Source organism: Colossoma macropomum, unplaced genomic scaffold (genome assembly GCF_904425465.1).
Source record: "Colossoma macropomum unplaced genomic scaffold, Colossoma_macropomum, whole genome shotgun sequence".
Classification (NCBI taxonomy): domain Eukaryota; kingdom Metazoa; phylum Chordata; class Actinopteri; order Characiformes; family Serrasalmidae; genus Colossoma; species Colossoma macropomum.
The window spans coordinates 31,210,761-31,233,478 of record NW_023494793.1 but is presented as its reverse complement, the minus strand read 5'-3'; the positions used below and the strand labels follow the sequence as shown (position 1 = coordinate 31,233,478).

General features: G+C 40.2%; 1 protein-coding gene across 2 annotated transcripts; it reads left to right on the top strand.

The window, feature by feature from the left end:
- The first annotated feature begins 7,911 nt into the window (after positions 1-7,911).
- prdm2a (PR domain containing 2, with ZNF domain a) lies at positions 7,912-20,967 on the top strand. 2 transcript variants are annotated; one of them, XM_036579167.1, is made up of 3 exons: positions 7,912-8,026; positions 11,451-11,517; positions 12,680-20,967. In XM_036579167.1, the coding sequence occupies exons 2-3, from the start codon at positions 11,499-11,501 to the stop codon at positions 17,356-17,358; spliced, it is 4,698 nt and encodes a 1,565-aa protein (XP_036435060.1). In that variant the 5' UTR covers positions 7,912-8,026; positions 11,451-11,498; the 3' UTR covers positions 17,359-20,967. The 2 variants fall into 2 exon arrangements, with proteins under 2 accessions (XP_036435060.1, XP_036435059.1); XM_036579166.1 differs by having other exon boundaries at positions 12,677-20,967.
- The last annotated feature ends 1,751 nt before the right edge of the window (positions 20,968-22,718 follow it).

The following is a 22,718-nucleotide window of genomic DNA, read 5'->3' as shown; positions in this document are numbered from 1 at the left end:
CCAAAAACATTCAGTGATGTTGAAGTTTGCACTACAGTTTCTGTATTTTACCGCATTCTAGTTGTTTTCATTTTCTCAGTAAGGGCTTCTTGACAGCTACACATAGTTTCAGACCCATAGTGTTGAGCTGTCTTCTCACAGTGAAGGGTACTGTATATACATATCTGTATAAAGCTGCCCAAATGTAAAGCACATGATGTTGAAGTCATGGAGAGAATGTTATAGGCTGACGTTTGAGTGTAATGAACAGCTGAGAATAGTGTGTGTGTGTGTGTGGCAGCATGAGGGCTTGCTGACTGCACATCTGCTGCTGTGAGAACGTCTCTGTATATCTCTCTGTTCCTCAACCTCTTGCGTTAAGCACTGCTTGGTGGGATGCAGCTGGAACATATGTCGCCTACGTGCGACAATTATCGCTGATCAGAGACCACCATTGTCCAGCTCTGTGTTTATGTGTAAGTGAGTGTTTGTGTTTGAGTGTGTATGTGTGTGTGATGTGGCAACCACTTGCTTCTGTAGTCGTGGACTTGGCACACTCAGGCATGTATCTAACCCCAATAAAGTGATCCACCTCAATGAGCTGCACACATGATTGTTTGTGATGAGTTGTGTAAAACTGAGAAACTGAGTCTGTTTTACAGAACATTTTGTTCTTCCTCAGCTTCCTTTTCCTGTTCCTGTTGTGTTATGCACAACAAGAGATCTTTCTGATGGTTCCTATAGCGATGGAGATGATGTTGCTTTAGATATGTGCGTTCCTGATGAAATAACGACAGACTGTGATTATACGAGAGTCTGTGAAAATATTATGAACCTAAACATAGTCAAACTAGCCTTTATCTTGGCATGAGACACTGTTGAGGTTGCACTCAGATGGTGATGTCACTAAATTCAGATAAGCAGTCTGTTTATTTTTTCACTATCCACAGTGACAGTAACTGCAAATGTGATCACAATAATGTAAATACAGTAATGCGTTAGACTACTCCTTTACAGGAAATCATACTCATACTACTGCAAATACTTTGTGCGAAGTTATCCCCAACACTAAAGCTCACATACCAAGACTGCCCAGTAAACCATCAAAGAGACCACATGGACACAAAGACATATCCAAACAAACAACAGAACAGCTGAACACATACGTACTTTAGTAGGACGGACATACAAAAGAGTGGCCTTGTCACATCACTGAGACAGTGGAATGATCACACACATACATATGCAGGTCAGTAAGACAGTAGAACAATAACACGCACACATTCAGGTCAGTGTGACAGTGGAATGATCACGTGATTAGCTGCATACCGCGCTACATGTGATCACATACATTAACATACAAGAACAACATGCCTGGAACATGCTATTCACACGCTGGGCTCAATGGTTGGCCTGTGTGTGAGAGAGAGCGCGAGAGAGAGAGAGGGAGTGTGTGTGTAGGAGGATGAACACATCAATGTGGGTTGAGTAGTAGATGCAGGAGAGTAGGTACAGATTCAGTCAGACCACAGAGATGGCGCGAGAATACTCGATTGTTGGGGAGAACAGAGGCTTGCTGAGGGGGCTCTGTAATATATACATACCACACATAAACACACACACAGTGGCTAAATCTATGTGACAAAGGATTCCGCTTTAAACTAGGATGTATTTTACTCCTCTTCAGAGAACAATAGGACCCAGTTGGAACACACACACTTTTACACACGAACATGCTCACACAATTGTCCCATTCCCACGATCAAGCTTGAAAGACATGAGTCTATGTTTGTAAGAGCTAAATGCATTTCCACTGCTACTTCTTGGCTTCACCAAGGCTTATGACAGGCCTTACCCTTTGTAGTAGCTATAGTTAGAGCTTTTGTCGAGGCAAGCTCTTAACACCACAATGTTTTTCACCATGATATATACTATGGACAAACGTATTGGGACACCTACACTTTACATCCACAGGAGCTTTTATGACATCCCAATCTAAATACATAGGCAATAATATGGAGATTCTACAAGATTTTGGAAAGGTCAGACACAGATCACAATCTCTGTGTCTGGCTCACAATCTCTGTTCTAGTTTATCCCAAATGTGTTCGAAACGGTTCAGGTCAGGGCTCTGTGCAGGCCAGTCAAGTTCTTACACAGCAAACCCATCCAACCATGCCTTTATGGACCTTGCTTTGTGCACAGGGGCTCAGTCATGCTGAAACAGAAAAGGGCCTTCCCCAAACTGTTCCCACTAAGTTACAAGCATAAAATTGCCCAAAATGTCTTGTTATGCTGAAGCATTACGATTTCCCTTCACTGGAACTAAGACGCCTAGGCCAACCCCTGAAAAACAACCCCATAGCATTATCCCTTCTCCACCAAACTTTACAGTTTACACAATGCAGTCAGGCAGGTAACGTTCTCCTGGCATTCGCCAAACCCAGACTTGTCCATCAGACTGCCAGATAGAGAAGCGTGATTCATCACTCTACAAAATGTGCTTGCACTGCTCCAGAGTCTAGTGACGGCGTGCTTTACACCATTCTACGGCAGGGATATGTGCTTAATTTTATCCACCTGTTCGCTAAGAGTGTGGCTGAACTCAATAATTAGGAGGGGTGTATACATATATATATATTATATATATATATATATACACACATATATATATATCTATATATCTATACATATATATATATATATATATATAAATATATACACACACACACACACACACACATTTGTCTTTGTAAATGAGCTTTGTAAATGTTTTTATTGTGTTTAAATTTTAGTTTTTATTGTGGCAGCAGTACAATTTTTTGATAAAGAAAGCTGCAGTTCAACAGGTTGTTTCCATCACAGCCATCTTTGTGGAGAGATGTGAACTGTTTTTATGGCGGGGGTTTCTTAACTCTCACCTTTTGCCCCTCATTCCTTGCTCGCTAGCAACAAAGAAAAATTTCACACATACACAGACAACAGAATCCTGGTTAATCTTATAACAGAGTTACAGCAAGAATATTTTGTTTAATTATATCAATTAAAAATATCTGAGTTGATTTCAGTTCTGCTGGCTGAATGACCATTAGGGGGTCTGCAGAACGAGGCCTACTGAGTGCTGTGTGTAACTGAACATTGAAAATATCAACTGCACAAAATAAGCTAACGAAAGGCCGATAAAGTGCCACATGTGGTAGTTGCTACCACTGCAGCACTGTACTCAGAAACTGTACTTAAGTGAAAGCATCTGTCTGTTTTCTAGAACGTCTTACATTACTTACTTTCATCCATTTGTTGCAATGAAAACTTGCAAAAGTTCTTAACATCTGTTAATGTAAATACTTCTGTTTTTACTAAAAAGCTAAGAAGCCTAGGCTTATTATTTAGTTATTATTATTGGTGATATTTTATGTACAGAGGTCCTTTTTAGATGAAACAAACACTCAACAGACTCTCAGTAACATCTCAAAAACATATCAGAGTTAGGATTAGGTTTTGGGTTGAGGTTAAGGTTAGGGTTAGGATTAGGGCCAGGGTTAGGGTTAGGTTTTGGGTTGAGGTTAAGGTTAATGTTAGGCTTATGGCCAGGGTTAAGGTTAGGTTTTGGGTTGAGGTTAAGGTTAATGTTAGGATTACAGCCAGGGTTAGGGTTAGGTTTTGGGTAAGGTTGGGTTTTGTGTAACAGAAATAACATATTAACAATACATCTACTTAATGTAAGTAATGTATCAACAGTACATATACAAGATATTTACTTCAATGTATTGTAAGTTCAATTTATATAGCACATTTGACAAACCCTAGGATGCTTCACAAAAAGAAGCAAAGCAAAACAAGGGGAAAAAAACAGACCTAAGACTTTGAGGAAGAAGAATAGTGAGCAGTAAAGAGGAAAGTTTTAAGCTAAACTTTAAAAGAAGAGACGGTAGAGTAGTCACATAGAGATTGTGGGAGACAGTACCAAAGTTTGGGAGCAGATCTGCCCCTACTGTGCGTGGGACTGCAAGTCCAGTGGCAGAAGATCTGAGGGAGCGAGAAGGACAGTATGGGTGAAGGAGTTCACTAAGTTATATAGGGGTGAGACCATTGAGGGCTTTCAAAGTTAGGAGAAGTTTGTACTTGGTACAGGAGGATATTGGTAACCACTGAAACTGAAGCCAGTTGAGCAATTTAACAGAAAGACCATTAAAGAGGGAGTTGCAAGAATCAATGCGGGAGAAATTGAATGCATTTTAGCGTCAGCGTTGTTAAGCTGAGGGCGGAGGCGTGCAATATTACGCAATGCAGTCGTAGTAAGTGACTTAATATGGGGCTCAAATGTAAGTGAAAAATTAAGAATGAAATCAAGGTTTTTAACAGCTTTACTGTACTGGTTTAATATGAATACCATCAACATTCACAGTGAGATTGGAAACCTGTGTTTTAGGGCCAACTAACAAGATTTCAGTTTTGTCTGCATTTAGTTTCAAGAAATTATTATCAACCAGTGTCTTAAATCTGTAATGCATAAACTTAGTGGTTGAGCTGAGACTATGGGGGATGCAATGCTAATGTAGCTCTGAATTTCATCAGCATTACAGTGAAAGTTAAGCCCAAGAATTTGAATGATTTGAATCTGACCTAGTGATGAGATGTATAAAATAAAAAGGATGGGTCCAAGGACAGAACCATGGGGCACTCCCTAAACAACTGGAGCAGTGGATGATTTGTGTGAACTTACAAAAATAAACTGTTTCCTGTTAGCAAGACAGGATCAGAACCCAGCAAGAGCTAAGCCTGTAATGCTTATGGATGAAAGTCTGGAAAATGAAGTGATGAGTTGAACCAGGTGTGAATCCAGCCCTCCAGGAATGGAGTTTCCCACCTCCCTGAGCTCAACAGAAAGTTATTCTAGACAATCCCCTGTATAAAACATCTGTATAACTATGATTTTCTATGATCTTTCAGGGATTAGCCTACTCAGTGGACATCCATATAAATGTAAGCAGAAAATTACACAGGCTTTTAAGATTTTGGCCAATAATATAGTGCATACACTCTCAGATTATATCTCAGCTCTCCAAAATGATAAGAGAGGGAAAAATGTTCTTAATTGTAATTTGTTGATTTATATTAATGTTAACTTATGGTAATGTTAAAGTTAATAATGAGATTTTAGACCACATCTATTAGTCAAACTTTCATAAATGTTCACATAAATGTAAAGGGCAGCTGGCATTTTCAAATACTGTAAAATGTAAAATCTAAAAAAAACATTTAATAAGAGGTATTTAAACGTCTTAATATGTCTAAAAATATATACCTGAACGCACGTACACCCCCCAGGCTGTGTAAATATGGAGTCTGAAAAGTGGCTGTGACGTGCAATGCTTAGCATCCTAACGTACTTATGTGGTGATCTGGATCCTTAGCGTAGGTGATGTTTGAGGCTAAATCGAAAGTTCCTCGTGAGAGTAGACAAGTCGATGTCTGAACATCACTAAGCTTTCCTGGAATGAGATATTATTGACCTTATCTGGCACTAGAAATGTTACGCCTCCATTCAACCAAAGTGTGTGAAAACTAAAAGCTAGAATCTATTAAGAATCATTAAGAGTCAATAAAGTGTTGACTCTTAATGTTCACTGAACACTATCATGTTACCAGATATAAAACTGTTTTCATTATATAATATTCTTAAAATAGTTTGTTTTCATTCTGTCAACAGACTTTAACCTCTCCCCCGGCCCAAAGTTTTATTACACACTTCTATAACCTAAGAATAGCTCAGCCAGTTTGCACTGAAGCCCCTGTAGCTGGTGATAGATAAGCCATAGTATGTAATAAGCCTGTGACTAATCAACTAAAACTTACAAAGAAGTGAAAATAATCTGAGTAAATAACCAACCTTTACACTTAAAGAAGTGTAATTGGTAAATGAAATTGCATTGTAATATTGCTTTTACATATGCAGTCACCTTATTAAGATCTTAAGAAGGAGCAACAAGTCATCATGATGAAGCAAATAATATTCATTACACACACACAGACACAAACACACACACACAGGCACACACACTGCATTTTCCACCTTCCACAACAAACTGAAAGATTGTGACCTCCAGTGGTTAAATGTAAAAACTACAGGCAACTGAGGACCAAAGACAGACCTACTTACTGAATTCCACCACTTTTTCAAAATGTCAGTGTAATCCTGTGGATGACATGTATACAAAGTAATTCAGAATGACTAATGTGAAATATTAAATTGTAGAGAAACGTTATGACTAACATAATGATTTCTTTGGTGGTGATTGGAACCAGAGGTCAGAACTGAGACATAGGCCTAGTTATTTATTATCCAAAACCACCAGTGAGCCTACATGTGTCTTCTGGGTTGTTATATGTAATACTGATAATGAATAATGAAATAAAAAAATAGTGTGAAAAAATATATATTTTTATGAGATTATTTTGCCTTATAACACCCCGTGTGTACCTCTGCGGTATGAATGGATAAAAAATACATTTTAGCCAAAACCTTCCCAAACCCATCATAAACACAGTGACTCACTCTTTAAGCAGTGTATTTGGAATCGGTTTATGTAATGACTTTCTGTGAGGTAGCTTTTAGAGGCATTACATTTCTTGGACGTCTGGTTCCTATTACCACCACTGTGAAATGAGTAAAGGTCTCTAGAACAGTACATTTCACATCAAACCTTTTATGAATGAACTTATTTTTGAATGACTTTATTTATATCTTAAAGATTTAATTATGCAGTCACTGGTGAAATTTCCTTTTAAACTAGAGTTCAACACCATACAAACATAACCTTAACTTTCTCTCCTCCAACACACACACACACACGTGTCATGGACCCTACTATAAATATAGTTAATAATTCAGATGAGCAAGTAATACATATATATCGCTGTTGTCGGAAGAAAACCTAGTATCTCCATATTTTGTTGTTTTTCAGTTTTTGACATAAGTTGAAAATGCCTGTTGCCTTTTACAATGTGTGTACAAAAGTCTGATTCCATTAACTTACAATAAAAGTAAAGTACGTACATACATACATATACATACACACACACACATACATACATACATACAGGGGTATTTATCAGCATCCCTGCTAAACAATTACAAGCAACGCTCAATTAAATATTAATAGCAGTAGAAATTTGTGAAAAAAAAGTCGATGAAATGATTAAGCCAGAGCTAACACCTGAATAAACTACAGAGGGTTTACAATCAGCCTACTGTGGTTCACAAAGTCAGTCCTGGGGACCCTATGCCCTGCACATGTATTCTAACACGCTTGACCAGCATATTTGGAGCTTTTTTTCTGGCTAATGAGTTGAACTAGGTGAGCTTGATGCAAGAAAACAAAAAAAAATGTGTAGTGTGGGATCCTCAGGACTGGGAATGGGATCCTCTGGCCCACCAGGTGCTAAAATGACAGCACCTGCTTGGGCTATTGGGAGGTGTTTTCACCCAGATCAGGATTTATGAACAATAAGTATTTAACCATGCCCAATCCCAGTTCCACTAATGTCCAGTTTTCTCTGGGGTGTATATTACCATCTACCTGTTCCTTTATAGAGGACACAGAGTACATTATTAATTAATAAACCATTAAACCCATCATTATACAGTTAAGTATATCCTAGTATAACTAATAATTCAGTATATGCCTGAGTAAATCTATCCATATATCCTTCAATAAAGCATGAAATATGATTGCTGAAGTTTGCTGAATTGCTGAATGTTTTTATATTTAAGTATATGTTTAAGATTGTTTTAATGACATATTTATTTATTACTATGGCATTCGGTGTCCTCCAGATGCCTTTCTCTCCAAGTTCTGGTAGTGAAATGCGATCATGTGCTGTGCCATCAGCGAGTATGGCTGCTGCGCGCATGCGCCGTAGACGCCGTGCGCTCTGCAGCGACAACCTTAAGGAGCGTTAGCTTTTAGCCACCGGCCCGGGGACTGCAGCAGCCTCAGCCCGGATCCTGCCCACATGAGAGCAGCCACAAGCTACAACAGAGCCGGTAAGCAATGCGGAGGCATGCGACTCCCACCTCCACTGCGATGCTACTGCGTAAAATGGACCCTCACCAAAGAACCACGTTCACCGCAGTGGTGGTCACCAGCATCTTGTTTATACAGCACAGCCATGCATCACAGTCAACGGGACCACCTAGCGGATTGAGACTTTATACACAGTTATATGAAATGAGAGCAGACGGTTATATAAAGTCTTTGCGGTATCTTTTGCCGTTGCATGTGACGGTTGATTACGTGTGTCTGGCCGGCCATGACCTTCCAGACTGCGCCCAGCGGCCGTGGCCAGCTCTGCCTTTATTTAAGCAGACTGTCGGCCACAGCCGCAACATGTGTGCGCTGCACCTGAAGCCCCAGAATAAATGCGCTCATTGCCGTTTTGGTCATCTTCGACAGATTCGCCCAGGATGGCACAGGATTGATATTTAACGCATAGCTTTAGTAGATTGTGGATGGTTCCAACAATAGAGAGCCATAGAAAACAACCCGCGCAGCCTGCCCACTCGATTTAGCACAAGGGAGATGCGTTAGCGCTCTTTCAGTGAAACAGTCATTCGCGCTTGTGGCAGATTAGCTCAGCGACGGTGTGGGCCGAGGCTTCATCAGAACATGGCGCACCAGGTTTATAATAAGCCTGTTCCATCAACGAGGCTCGTAACTGAGATAAATACATAGCCAGAAAGGCTGTGTCGTTCAGATGAAGTGCTAGACTGACCTCACCCGTCACCTGTTCTCAGGGCACGGTCAGAGAACAGGAGCACAGAATGCGCTTTAGGGGAGAGAGAGGGGCGCAACCTAACACATTTAGCTTTTTGCGAAATAATTAAAAAATGTTTATGTTGGAATGATCATATTTCTATACAAGCAACATATACATCTCTGCTACAAACGGACACTTGAACTTTGTTTCTAGCTCCTACCGTTCATGTACAATTCCACCCAAAATGACGGGACGCACAATGTTGTAATTCACCTCATGGGTGGGGTTACCTGTAACAGACAGACGGTTAGATGTAACACTTGCTAGAAAAGTCTGATGAATTGGTGTGAACAAGGTTAATTCAATGTAATTCTGTGTTGTAAGAAATAAATCAAATTTCCAGCCATACTGCATTATATGTTATCAGTCTGTTAGACAGACAGACAGACAGTCAACACACACATCAAATTATTTATGAACACTGACATGAGACTGTGTATCAAACAATGACATTTTTTTTTGTCCAGTGTAGGACAGCAAATAAAAACATCTCACATCAGTAAAATATGGCACATTGTTTCTGAATAACTACAGCTTTACTAACTGTTCATGTCAAATACACTACTCTACTTATTTAAAACCAAAATACTAACACCTAAAAGATAATGTTAAAGTAGAAGAAAATCCATGTTTTCAGATGTTTTCTCTTTTTTATTTCAAAATCTGGGTAAACATATGGAACAAAAAGACTAAATTTATTTTTTTTTTACTAAAGGTGGCTTCGTTGTAACACTTGTAACAGCTAACCCCGCAGTACGGAGGCTGTACTAAAGCCTAGCAAGCACTTGCTGTGAGTTGATCACATGCTTCAGTGCTATGTTCTAGGCAGCAAGACGGTGATTACAGTAATATGCGGTTGGATTTTGTGAATTACACAAACAGCGCAGTAACTGAAAAGAACTTGTGTTGAAAAAAATTACTTACCTGCCCTGCCCTGAAAACACTCTTTGGCACAGATCTCTTTAAAGCGCTGACGAATTGCTCTGAATTTTCACAGGAGACCGTGGCTAGAAAATGTGGTAATGTGGCCAGAAGCACATGCTGCTTGACCTTGTATAACTACGTAAAAAGTCTGGGTTAAAATGTGCTCTGCGTTAGGTTGTTCCCTGCACTCCCCTACTTCAAATGGCTAATGGTTACTAGTAACATAGCCATCTTCTGCACTCTTAAAAAAGAAGGTTTAAGGGTTCTTTAGTATATAGAACCATTTTGTGCTTAAATGGTTCTTTACATGGTGAAATCGTTCTTCAGATTGATGGAGAATGTGTTGTGTATGGTTCTATATAGAACCAAATATGTTCTGCTATTGTTACAATGTCAAGCTTGTAAAAAAGAAGACCCCTATTCAGTGCTATATAGAACCATTTTCAAAAAAAAGTTATACATAGAGCCATATACAATGCATTCTTCATCAGAAGAACAATTTCACCATGCAAAGAACCATTTAAGCATGCCAAAACTCATGGTACTAAACAGAGCCATTCCATTTACTAAAGAATCCTGGAAGAACCATCTATTGGTTTTACAACCACAATTTATTACCTTTTACTGCGTTCCAGTTCATTTAACAATATATGGTAGTTCATAATGCAGAAGAACTTCACTTGGTTACTGTTTAACAGCATTTACTTTTTGATTTCACCTTCATGCAAAAGAGAAACGTATCAGCATGCTCAGGTGACTTTTTCCAGATATATCATGGAGAGTCAGTAATGTGCACCTTGGTAACAAGGCTGGATATACAGTTACTAAAGGTTCACTTCACACCAAGACACTATTACGTTTTATACTTAAAAACTGCCTTTATTTCCAAGGCAGATCCATCCAGGAATCTTAAAAAGGACAGGGCAGAATATAGAAAGCTGTATTTCGTGCATAACAGCCATCATCAGGGAGCCATCTGTTTCTATTATGCCGCAGTCCGTTAACATTCTTCTGCCCTGGAAATGAAGTTTTTAATTTTCATGTATAATATGTGAGAGTGCTCTGGTGTGAAATGAACTTTTACTAATGATTTCACACTGTTGAGGGGCCAGATATGACTCCTGTGGTCGCATTTCCACAGGAACAGATTCTAGGACATTTTTTAGAGCCTTTTTTACAACCTCTGTACAGCCTTTCTTCAAAATGCATTCACAGAAGTCTAAATAAAAAAAATAAAAATAAAAAAAGAGAATAATGTGCAAAGGTTACTTTTAGCTCGGAAACAAATGCATTGACATGCGAGATACATTTCAAATACATTCATTGTTTCATTTATCCCAATACTAAAAACATACAGAAATTCCCATTTTTATGTATTTCATGAATACACTTTCCATGTATATGTTTTCTGTGTGGTGTCACAAAAGGCAAGGTAGGAAAACGATCCAAGTGTTTTTATAAGGATTGATACAGACAGTTGCATGCAGGAAATAAAATATGCTCCTATGTCAAACTTTACTACGGATATCAGTTTGGTTTAGATCATTAAACATTTGGGGGGATGACACTGTGCTGCATCATGTCTCCACTGATACAGAGACGCACAGCTAGCTGTAATACATTCTCCTATGAACACCTACACCCACATTATCGGACAGCTCTGGACAGCTCTTTGTAAACTCATCTGATATAAAATCAACCATTAATGTCCTCATTCTGTCTCCCAGTCAATAGGAAATCTCCATAACTGGTGGAGAGAAGCCACTGGGACAGAGATGTGGGATCCTGAGAATGGTAGGTAAAAAATATTTATATTAATATCGCTGCCAGTAGTACAGAAATCAAAGGCCAGTCTTCATTTTCATTCAAAATGGCCATGAAGTTAAAGTTATTCATTTAGCATGTTTCTGAGGACATTAAATACAAGATAATCCGCTTGCATAATCAATCAAAGGAAAATATGTGAAAAATGCAGGAGTTTCAGAAACTGAGGTTATTAAAAAGTTATTAAAAGTTACAGAGAAAATCTAATCATGCAACACCTAGCAGACCACCAAATCTGTCACCATCAGATAATCAGAATTTAAAGCTTTCCACAGGTGTTTCTGTCTATCTTTCCACTGTGAGAAGACAACACTGAAAGGATGTGTAGCTGTCAAGAAGCCATCACTAAGGGAAAAAAGAAGAAAATTTGCAAATCAAAAAAAGAAGCTGCTCGTGTTAGGCCCAGTGACTGGTGACCCCTAGAGCCCAGACCTCAGCATCACTCAGTGTTTTTGGGATTACTTGAGAAGCAGAAAAAGCAACTAACTTCTAAACCTGAACTTTGGAGATGTGAAAAATATCTCTGCAGATTTCTTTGAAAACCTGAAAGCTTCCCAGAAAGAATGAAAGCTGTAATAAATCAAAGGGCACACAGAATGCTGAAAAATGTGTTACTACATTTAGTTGTTGAGGCTTCTGTGTAATTTTCCGTTAAACATATTGTCACTGTCCAAAAAGTGGAGGCAAAATCTTTCCTTTTAATGTAAGTTAATAAAAAGATTGTATTCTGGAGCATTTCTTTTATTCATCATGAACATTTGCAGTGTGAAGGGAAGCTGCTCTGCTCAAATGATGCAGAAAAATCAAAATAACTTTTAAAAGAAATTTTTGTGTATTTTTTTTTGACAGTGGCAGTATGTTCTCTGCTTTTTCCCTCATGCTGAGAAAAGAATTTTGACAGGATGTTTTGGCTGGAAATTAAATAAATGAGCCATCTCTGACTTTTGCACAGTACTATACATCAACATATTGTTTGAAGATCAAGATATTCTGCACTTTAACTCTGCATGGAATAAGCCTAATTGTTCATTGTCTTAGACTTTGAGAGATACTCACTTTATTTATTAATTTAAAATGACAATTTATTGTTTTGAATAGGGTATGATGCACATTTTTTCATCTGTTGCAGCAGCGAAAACAGAAGAGCTGTCTGTTTCACCAGGAGAGCAGCAACAGCAGGCTCTAATTCTGCAGAGCCCCACTGAGAATAAGCAGCCTTCTCTGAGTGGGGAGGTCCCCCCCCTGGGTGCCTCAGGGCAGAAAAGAGAGGGTGTGACAGAAGGAAACACATATGAGATGATGGAACACTCTGCAGATGATCAGGACACCTTGCCAGTACAAAGGACCAGCCATCTTCCTGTAGAGCCTGTGTCTTTGCTAATTGGTGACAAGACAAATCAAAATGCATCCTTTCAAACAGGTGAGACAGAGGAGTCAGTAATGCACAACCAGGACTGTGCCTCAGTCTTTCCCTCAAGTGAAGCAGATGCTGACCTGGACCCTAATTATGACCCTGATATTAACCCTGATGGTGACCTCCAGGGTTTGTGCTCATTTTCTTGTCAGCACTGTCAAAAACAGTTCACTACCAGGCAAAGCCTGGAGCGCCATATGCACACGTCAACATCCTGCCACCCACAGACTTTCAAATGCCGCTACTGCAGAAAGTGCTTCAGTACGCAGTTTGGTCGACGACGGCATGAAAGAAGACATGATAACTCAAATAGAAGAATAGGTGGTTTGATAATCAGTCCATCTTCACAGGTTGAGGGACAGGCTCGGGGGACAGTCCCTTCAAAAGAGGGCAACTGCAGCGCCCTAACGTCACAAACAGCCACACGGTCTCCTATGCCTGATTCAGAAGGAAGAGGTGACTCAGACGAAAGTGGAGAGACTAAAGCCTCTTTTGCCTGTAAGTACTGCAAAAAAGCTTTTGGAACTCATACCAACCTGCGAAGGCATGAGCGCAGGATACATGAGCGTCATCTCTTACCCAGGGGGGCCTGCCGAAAAATCTCTCAGGAGGCTCAGGGACAGCAGCCTGGTGGGGTGTCTTCAACTGCCGGTAAGCAGCGTGGGGAGGGGTGCGAGCAAGAGGAGGAGTACATGGTTGACATCTCCAGCAACATCTCTGAGAACCTCAGCTTCTATATTGATGGGAAAATCATCTCCACCAGTGCTGTCGCTAACTGTGAAGTGATGGAGGTGAACTCAGCCGCTACTGCTGTGATCGGGCTGGACACCTTGATCATCAGTCCAGCTCAAATTACGCAAGCTCTTAAAATAGAGACTAATAGAGACTGCAGCACGACCTCTGACCTCTGTGGCCAACCATCTGGCAGAAGGAGGACGTCAACCCCACCTCTACTGCCACAAATAAAAACTGAACTGGAATCTGAATCTATCTTGACAACATCTTCCTCCTCCTCTGGAGCTACACTGATTGGCACTGTTTTGCCCCAGCCTTTAGAGACCATTGTTTTACAGAAAGAGAAGACTATCTATTTGTCCCCCAAGCTGAAGCAGCTCTTACAGAACCAGGACAGCAGTAAGTCATTTACTCTGATTACTGAAGGACAAAAACTCTGTCCACCTTTACCACTAACCCTTTTACCTGCAGGAACCAGCCGGTTTAAGAGAAGGACAACATCCCCTCCCAACTCGCCCCAGCCAAGCAATACTTCTGAGGTGACAACTGCTACGGCACAGGATGAGGTTTTGCCTGCCTCTAAGATGCCAAAGATGGAGGGTCACTGCAGGTCTCCTGTGATAAGCTCATCTAAAAAAGATGAAATGGAAACTTTGACTCCAGCCACAAATGACACTACTGCCATTCAGCAGGTTTTGCCACTGGACTGCTCTACACCAGGCACTGGAGGGAGGTCATGTAACCAGCAGCCACTAGACCTTTCCAATGCTGTGGGTAAGAAGAGCAGTGAGGTCTTAGATGAGTGCATTCTGGATTTGAGCACAAGCAGAAAGAGTGCAGAGGCCGACTCAACAGGAGGATCAGCCTCCTTGACACCAGTTAGGAGGATTAAACCCAACTCAAGCATGTTAGAGAAAGTCTTGCTAAACCAGTACGCTGGTGTAGACGTTCCAGCACCAGCAGATGCAGGAATCCTAAGTACTCCCGTAGTAACAGATCTCGCGGTAATGGCTGTGTCTGAGCCAATTCAAGCTAATCCTGAAGGGGTTGTGTTTGAGTTGTCTCTGCCCTCTCCGTCTGCAGCGAAAACAGCTCCTCATCCACTAAATCCTGCTGTTTTGAACACTGCTCCTCCAGCTCAGCTCCTCTCAGTTCCAGCCCCATCTGCTGCAGTGCCCACTGAGGTACTACCATCATCACCAATACCCATACCTAATCAGGAACTTCTCCCACTCTGCTCTACTGCCCAGTCTTTCATTCCTATAGTACCCACAACTACTGTAGAAGTCGCTGCTGAAAATTCCCTGCCAGCTTTTAATGTATCACTTCCCAACTGGCTTAGTTCTGCATCTGGAGGTGTAGCCCATGCACTCATCCCTACAGCAGCACCTCTAAGTTTGCAAAGTCCTCAGTTTCTCACAGATCCATCGGTTTGTGATCTAGCACAAAGGACCTTGGTTGTGGATTCCGTCTTGTCACCTGAAGCACAAATATTTCCTCCTTCCCTATCAGTAAACCAGCCAAATATTACATCTTTGAGTTTTCCTTCAAATGTGGTTGTCATTGAGTACACACTTGCACTGGAGTCTTCTGAGGCTGTGCCCTTCTTTCAAGCTAATTCTGTCCACTCTGTTTCTGACCAAACTCCACCAGATCACACTGAGCCAAGAGAGTGCCATTTCTCACCACAACCACTGGCTACTACCAGTGAGCCATCAGCTCCTGAACTGCCACAGGCTGGCTGTCTTGATCCCTTTGCTCAAGGAACGGCCTTGCACGCATCCACAACTGCAGGCTCATTAGAGAATCCAGTTATTACAGCACCGCAGTCTCCTACTCCCAGTATTCTTGGACAAGCAGAGACCCAAGTGAAGCCTGCAGATACTTCAAACTGCTCTGTTAAATTTACAATGGAACCACCAGACACCTCCACAGAGGACAACCCTGCAAGTGAGGAACCATCACACCTGCCTCCTCTTTGCAAGCGCTTTATGTGTAATGTTTGTGATGAGCCCTTCAAGTCAATGAAAGCTCTTAGTCAGCACATTGGTGAGCACTCAGACACTTGGCCATATAAGTGTGAGTTTTGTGTGCAGTTGTTTGAGAGTGACACTGGCTTATTAGAACACCGGTCCAGTTATCATGGGATCGGTAAAATCTACGTCTGCAGAATATGTTCCAAAGAGTTCGCTTTCCTTTGCAACCTAGAACAGCATCATCGAGATGTACATCCTGGTCAAGAGTGCTCACACATGGAAGTAGAAAATGGTAAGTTAAGGCCTGAAAACCACAATAGTCCGGTAAGCTCTGACTCTGTAACCCCAGTGTTCTCTACAAAAGACAAAAGTCACCAGTTTTACAAACCAGCCATAAAAACAGAGGATGACAATGACTCTGACAACACTACTGAGGAGTTATACACAACCATCAAGATCATGGCATCTGAAGGGGTCAAACCTAAAGGCACCGACGTACGCCTCGGTATTAACCAGCATTATCCGAGTTTTAAGCCGCCTCCATTTCTGTACCACAACCGAACGCCAGCCGGAACGACAAATGCCACAGCTACAAATTTCACTACTCATAATATCCCTCAGACCTTTAGCACCGCTATTCGGTGCACCAAGTGTGGGAAGAGCTTTGACAACATGCCTGAACTGCACAAGCACATTTTAGCTTGTGCTAATGCTAGCGACAAAAAACGCTACACTCCAAAAAAGAACCCTATCCCACTCAAGCAATTCGCAAAAGCGCAAAACGGGGTTCTGTCGCCAGCTAGAGGAGTCAACAGTAGACAGAATGTGTCTCAAAAGGTTGGCCAGCCAAAAAAGCTAAACTACCATGAGCCAGCAGCTAAGGTGAAGCTAAACACGCACGGTAAGAAGAAATCTGTGTGGGTCCATAGAAGTAGGCCTGTGGGAAGGAAAGGCTCACAAGAGGAGCTGGAGGTTTATGCTTGTCCTCACTGTAGCAAGGAGTTCACTTACCACGCCAGCCTGAAGAAACATATGGCTGTCAGCTGCCCCATGAAGCCTGTCAGCAAGAAGCTCAAAAAAAGAAAAGGCTGCATGGCACCAGCGCAGGAGAACAATGGTAGCATCCGCACCCAAGTAGCAGAAGTTATACTGAAACAACGAAGGTCAAACCAAGGACAAAAGATCTTTAAAAAGACGCAGACCAATGAGTCTGGTTCAGCCAACAATGCCAGTCTTCCGCTTCATGATGGCAAAGGGAAGATTACTTTGCATAATTTTAGGCCTAAAAGATCTGACGTTCTGTCAACCTCAGCAGTTCACATCAGTAAAAAAAGTAAACCCATTCTTATGGAAGGCATTCAGTCACCATTGATCTTGAATAAGTCTGCAATGCAAGGGAAATCTCAGCAGCCCAGCAACAGGGTGCAGATCATGGGAAGAGAAATGAAACAGAGAGAGGCAGATGTAAAGCTTCAGCCCAGAACAGAGGAACAGTTCTCTCAGAGAGTGAGAGAAAGGACGGAAAGGCCAGTTACTCGCAGTCTACAGCAAGTTAATACCACGGTCAGCACAGCGGCCAATGCAACCAACAGAAAGGCAAACACAATTAATCTAGCCAAACACCCAGTCCAGACAGACGGTCAGAACATCCCTGCATTTCCAGCAGTTATAGAGTCAAAGAAATAGCCAAAATACATCTTTATGAAGATGGACAAAAAGGTATTAATGACAAAGCTCTTGATTTTAATCGCAAAGGTTACATTTTTAATTGTAAATATATTCCACTGAAAGCGATATGAACTTTTTAACTGGAAACTCTAATGTTGTAAGGAGACAGAATGTAAAAAGATTGTGCATTTGTTTGTTCACTGTGTACTGACCTGTACTATGTTGCACATAGCTGAGTGCCCAGGGTTCTTATTTATTTATGAAAACTTTAAAATTGTGTCTTATAACTGGAATGGAAATGCGTAAAACTTGGGATTTCAACAAAGGCTTCCATAACATACTCTGCCTTAGAACATGAATAATTCAAGTTCAGAGGCAGCGTTGCTCATTGTTGCTCCTGCACTGCACATTTTAGTTTTTTTCTTGGTCACAACACATCAAATTCAGCTCACCAGCTTAATGTGGCCTTGATTAGTAATGCTCATTCTGAGTTATTTGAAATGTTTAAGCAAAAAGAAAAAAATCAATCAATCAATTGCTCCAGACTGATTGGAAGTTTCAAAATCCAGGTTTCGAATGTGTCCTGTCATCAGGAATGCTTATATATGTAGTGTGAACTGACAGCTCGGTTGAAAGCAAAATGCTCAGTTTCACTTCTGGACATGACATACTGACGTCTGTGCACAGAATTGGACCCTTTATAAGTTTGTTTTGTGGATTTATAGAGGCGTAAAAAGCTTAGTCTGTTCACGTCATTGAGATGCTCCTGAGAATTAATTCTAAAAAAGTGAAACCTCAGTAGGTTTGAGACCAAAAAGGCTCACAATGCCAAAAAAGTCTGACTGAATATCAGGCCCTTGCTTTCAAACACCAAACACTTTAATTTTTGTCTTTTAATTCCAGCGCTTGGTCAGTTTATACACAAACATAGGACACATGTAAATAGTATTGTAGCATGCATAAATAGAAAGGACGTAAAAAAACGGAATCCAGTACGTGATGATGCAGAAAATGTGTATTTGAAACTACATCGAAACCTCTGTTCTGAACTCAACAGTTCCAAAAACTCCCAAGATAGTTTTGCTCGTTTCTACCATCACTAACCTTCACGAGTCTAAAGTTGGTGTGCTAGAGTAGTGAAAACACTGAAATGAGCAGTGCAGTGTGTTTGAAGCTGATAAACAGTTTATAAACCTCTTTCCAAGGTTTGAGCATTGTTACACTCTTTGTGTAATGAAATGTCCCCAAATAGTTTGATTTGATTTTACAAATTCTTTAAAGCAAGTGGTAAAATGCACCGATGCATCTAATACATGTAATGTAACACATTAGTTCTGTTGCACCCTTGATAGTAAGCTACTGAACGTCAGCTGGCTAAGGCATAAACTATCATGATTTCATGTGCATACTTTTGAGACAAATTCAAGATTGGGAAACGTTCACTAAACCTCTTTCCGAGGTTTGTGTGATGCCAAGATATTTGCATAATGAGGTGTTCCCAAAATAATCTGAGATTAAGAATACATTGATGCATCTAAGGCCAGTTTCCGGGACCTAGATTAAACCTAAACAGACTTTAAAAAAAGTTTCAATTTACCATTGTCACTGCAGTCCAAGTCTAGGTTTAATCCAAGTCTGGGAAACCAGCACCTAATGTAACACATCACTTCTGTAGCTGCCTGTTTCACCCATAAACATATGAATGAACAGTTGTTAGTTGATCAGAACATAGTACATCAGAACAAGTACACAGTTTACTTATAATTTCCCCCAGAATGCTAAATAGCAGTGAATGAACTGAGAGGCATAAAGTCTTATGATGTCATTGACAAAATAGTAACTGATCCCTGTATGCTTATACTCTTTATTATCAACATTAGCATCTTTGGACATGGATTTCCTCTTCTACATGAATTAGTCCCCCAGCAGATGTTCATAAAGCATGTCTGAGAAATGTTATTCATCTGTAATCTCCTGTCTATACTAATCCTAACCCCCCACCCCTGTAATGTCAGTTATGATGTATATCAGCCCTGGACAGTCCTCAGATGTTTCAAAGTCCCATGCACTTTATAGATCTATCTCTTATCAGACTAGTTGCAATACTAGACTATTAGTGAGCAGTTTCAGTTGTTTATTAATGTTAAGGTGTAATATCAGTCAGAAGAAATCATATATATATGAAGATATTATATATAGTTATATTTCTCATTCATTCATCAATGTCTCTTAGTTCAGTTGTTTATTAATATGCTGTAACCTATGTTCGTTTTCATATAAGTAAGTGTGGTGGCTGTAGATATGCAGTCTGCTCTCCTAATGGGTTCGGGTTAATGCATGCTGTGGTCTCAATGAAAAAGAAAGCGTGAGCAATACTGTGTTAGCATGCCACTTAAGCTACTGCATCAAAATCTGGGTAAATATTGTAAACAGGAGGCATCTGATACAGGAAAGTCTGTTCTGAGACAAAAGGCCAGTTTCTACTGCCTGTTCAAAGTACGAACACAAATTATTCTTTTATTTACGTTTACTATATATACCCATTAAAATGGAAGTAGATTTTGTTATTAAGTACCAAATATGGCTTTTAAATGTGTAATTATTATTGCTCAAAAAAGGCACTGATTGTTTTAATTGGAGATGTTCTTCATTTTTTGAGCAAATAACAAATGTTCAGAGTTTTGTGAACTATGATTAGAACTCTTTGGAAACATCATGTAAGAAAAGCCTTAAATGTTCTGCCAAGGATGCTTAGAACCTTTGCTAGGACAAATTGCATCTACTTTAAGTTATTTTTGCTTTGATGGTCAAGGACTAGTTTTAGATGATCAGGGTATTGACTCGAAAATGGACTCGAAAGTGATGCTTCTGGAAATAGATTAAGTCTAAATCACTCTATTAACAGTGTTTCTTTTTTAATTGAAATGCTCTGTAGCCCAGTTCTAAGGTTAAATCTGTGTGCAACAAACAGCCGAATAAACTCTGCGAGAGTTTTCCTTTTAAGCTCATTTGAAACCAGCGGTTTAATTGTGTAGTGTTGAGAAATTACAGTGGGTTATGACGGGTAACTGAACAGTGATAAGGGTTGACTAGAATATGTTAATAGTGTGATTGATAATATAACAATGGCTGTTACCAAACCCTGTTGATTATTTGACAAACTAAGCTGAAGTTGCTTTTTGTAAATTACAGTAAAGTCAAATTATGTCAAATATACTGATTATTAATATCAGTATCAGTCGGTGAGGGGACCGAGACTCGGCTGCTCACCTGCAGAGGAAATCACTGGATATAGTTTACAGAGAATATGCTTTAATGTTAGACTGCCTGGTTTTAATTTAAAGAACTGCACCTTGTCAGTCAGCACAAACCATGAATTTTAAATGTCTTCTCTTTCTTATCTGTCAAACTACTGGCCTGAAACCATGGATTTCATGCACTGGGCCTGAAGGAAAAGCTGTGAACAAAAAACGGATTTAGAATCCTAATTTACATGAAATGTGTCTGTGGAAAACTGTGACGTTAACATCCAAAACATGTCTATGTTTGAGCCTCTGTGCAACTTTTGAAATGCTGTTATGTTTGTTGGAATAAACTGCTCTGTGATAAATGCGGATGGTGACCAGAGCCTGTCCATATAGTGTGTTAATGTTAAAGGACCCATAAAGGGTTAAAGGAAAGCTGAGAGCTCCTCACTTTTTTGTCATAAAAGTTTGAGTTTGATGGAGTGTGTAAACAATGTAAAGGCTTTCAAATGTACCATTTACTCCTTAGTTCATATGGAAACTAAAGTAGCCTATTTTGGATTCATTGTTTTGTGATGTCACAAAAACCCCCACCACATTTACATATATCTGCCTATTCAGACTACAGTAGGTAGCCATTCAGAAGAGAGACAGTCATTTACATGTATCAGCCTAAAAGGAACTTTACCAGTGAGGAATTAGGAGACTGGAAATGGTTATATAACTAATCATGACTGGTTTTGATACATAAAACCACACAAATGTCTTACGTGTACTTCAGATGGCTCTGGTGTCTTTTCAGTAATGCATTGTTTAGTAGTAGTTAAACTTTCTATTAAAATGTTTTAGACTTCATAATCACACTTTAACAATTGATTAGTGTGCTTGTGATACTTCTGTTATACTTCGTATAACCCCCCCCCTCCACCCTCCCCACATGTCATCCATCTTGTTCACAGCAGGTGGCAGTATACAGCCGCTGTATTGTTAGAGAGACCTGACCAATCCGGTTTTCTCCACTTTCTGTGAGACTGCAGCTTCATTTCGTGTTCGACTGATCTTACTTCAGTGTTGCCCAAACGCATGAGGAGCACTAAGCAGTGTTTTCCTGCTGTGGCGGTCAGTTATGATGCTATGGCAGATGGTAACGTGGCAGCAAGTTATCCACCACAACGATACCATTGTTTTCAGATTTAGCCCAAAGAAAAAAAATACTTAGTTTGGAACAAAAACGTCGTTTAACAATGTAATCTAAAACATACCAACGTTTACAACATGATATTCAAGTAAAGCCGTTGTTTGAAGCTGGTGAGGTTTGAATCACCTCGTGTCTGGATGACGCAATCAGGCGTGTTGTTGAACCTCCAGCAGGTGGCAGTGTCTCCTTATCAAACCCAGCTGTGAACGAATGTGAGAGAACGTACCAGATTTAACACCATAACCACTTTCATCACTCCTTTTTTTTTCTAGAACAAGCCTTGCTCCGTCTTTCTTTAGTCTGATTTAACGCCTTTAATGTTTAATGTGGCACGTAAGTCTGAGTTAACTACTGAATACTGACGTTCAATTTTGTCTTAAAGATAACTACGTTATATTTTATCCAGCTAATTATAATCATTTCGTGCGCTGAGCCTACAGCCTATAGACTCCTTACAGCTGAATGTACAGTTCAGTACATTAACCGATAACCAAGCCTCCTTTGTATGCAAGTCATCTCTGCAGACTAGAGACTATATTCCTAAATGTATGTGTCTAGTGCCTCCTGATTTGGGCCCACAACGCATCTTTACGTCTTTATGTTTTTCTTATGTCTTTTGTTCATGGAAAAATAATACATAGCTTTATTTTAAACTACCTGCATTTTAGTTCTAATGGTTTTAAAAAGAAAACTCTGGAATGCGAATCTAATGGTGCCCCGCCCAGTCCGTGACGTTAGGCGCGCTGATTGGATGAGAGATCTGGCACGGTAATTTGATTGATGTGTTCTGTCAGTGAAGAGGCGGTGCCAGTGAACCGTAGAGCAACTGAAGCTTGAGGAAATGTGCATTTAATATGGATTCCAAAACGCAGTCGGCCTGGCTGGATCTCATATTAGGCTCCCTGACCTTTATGTAGTGCACGATGTAGATCATG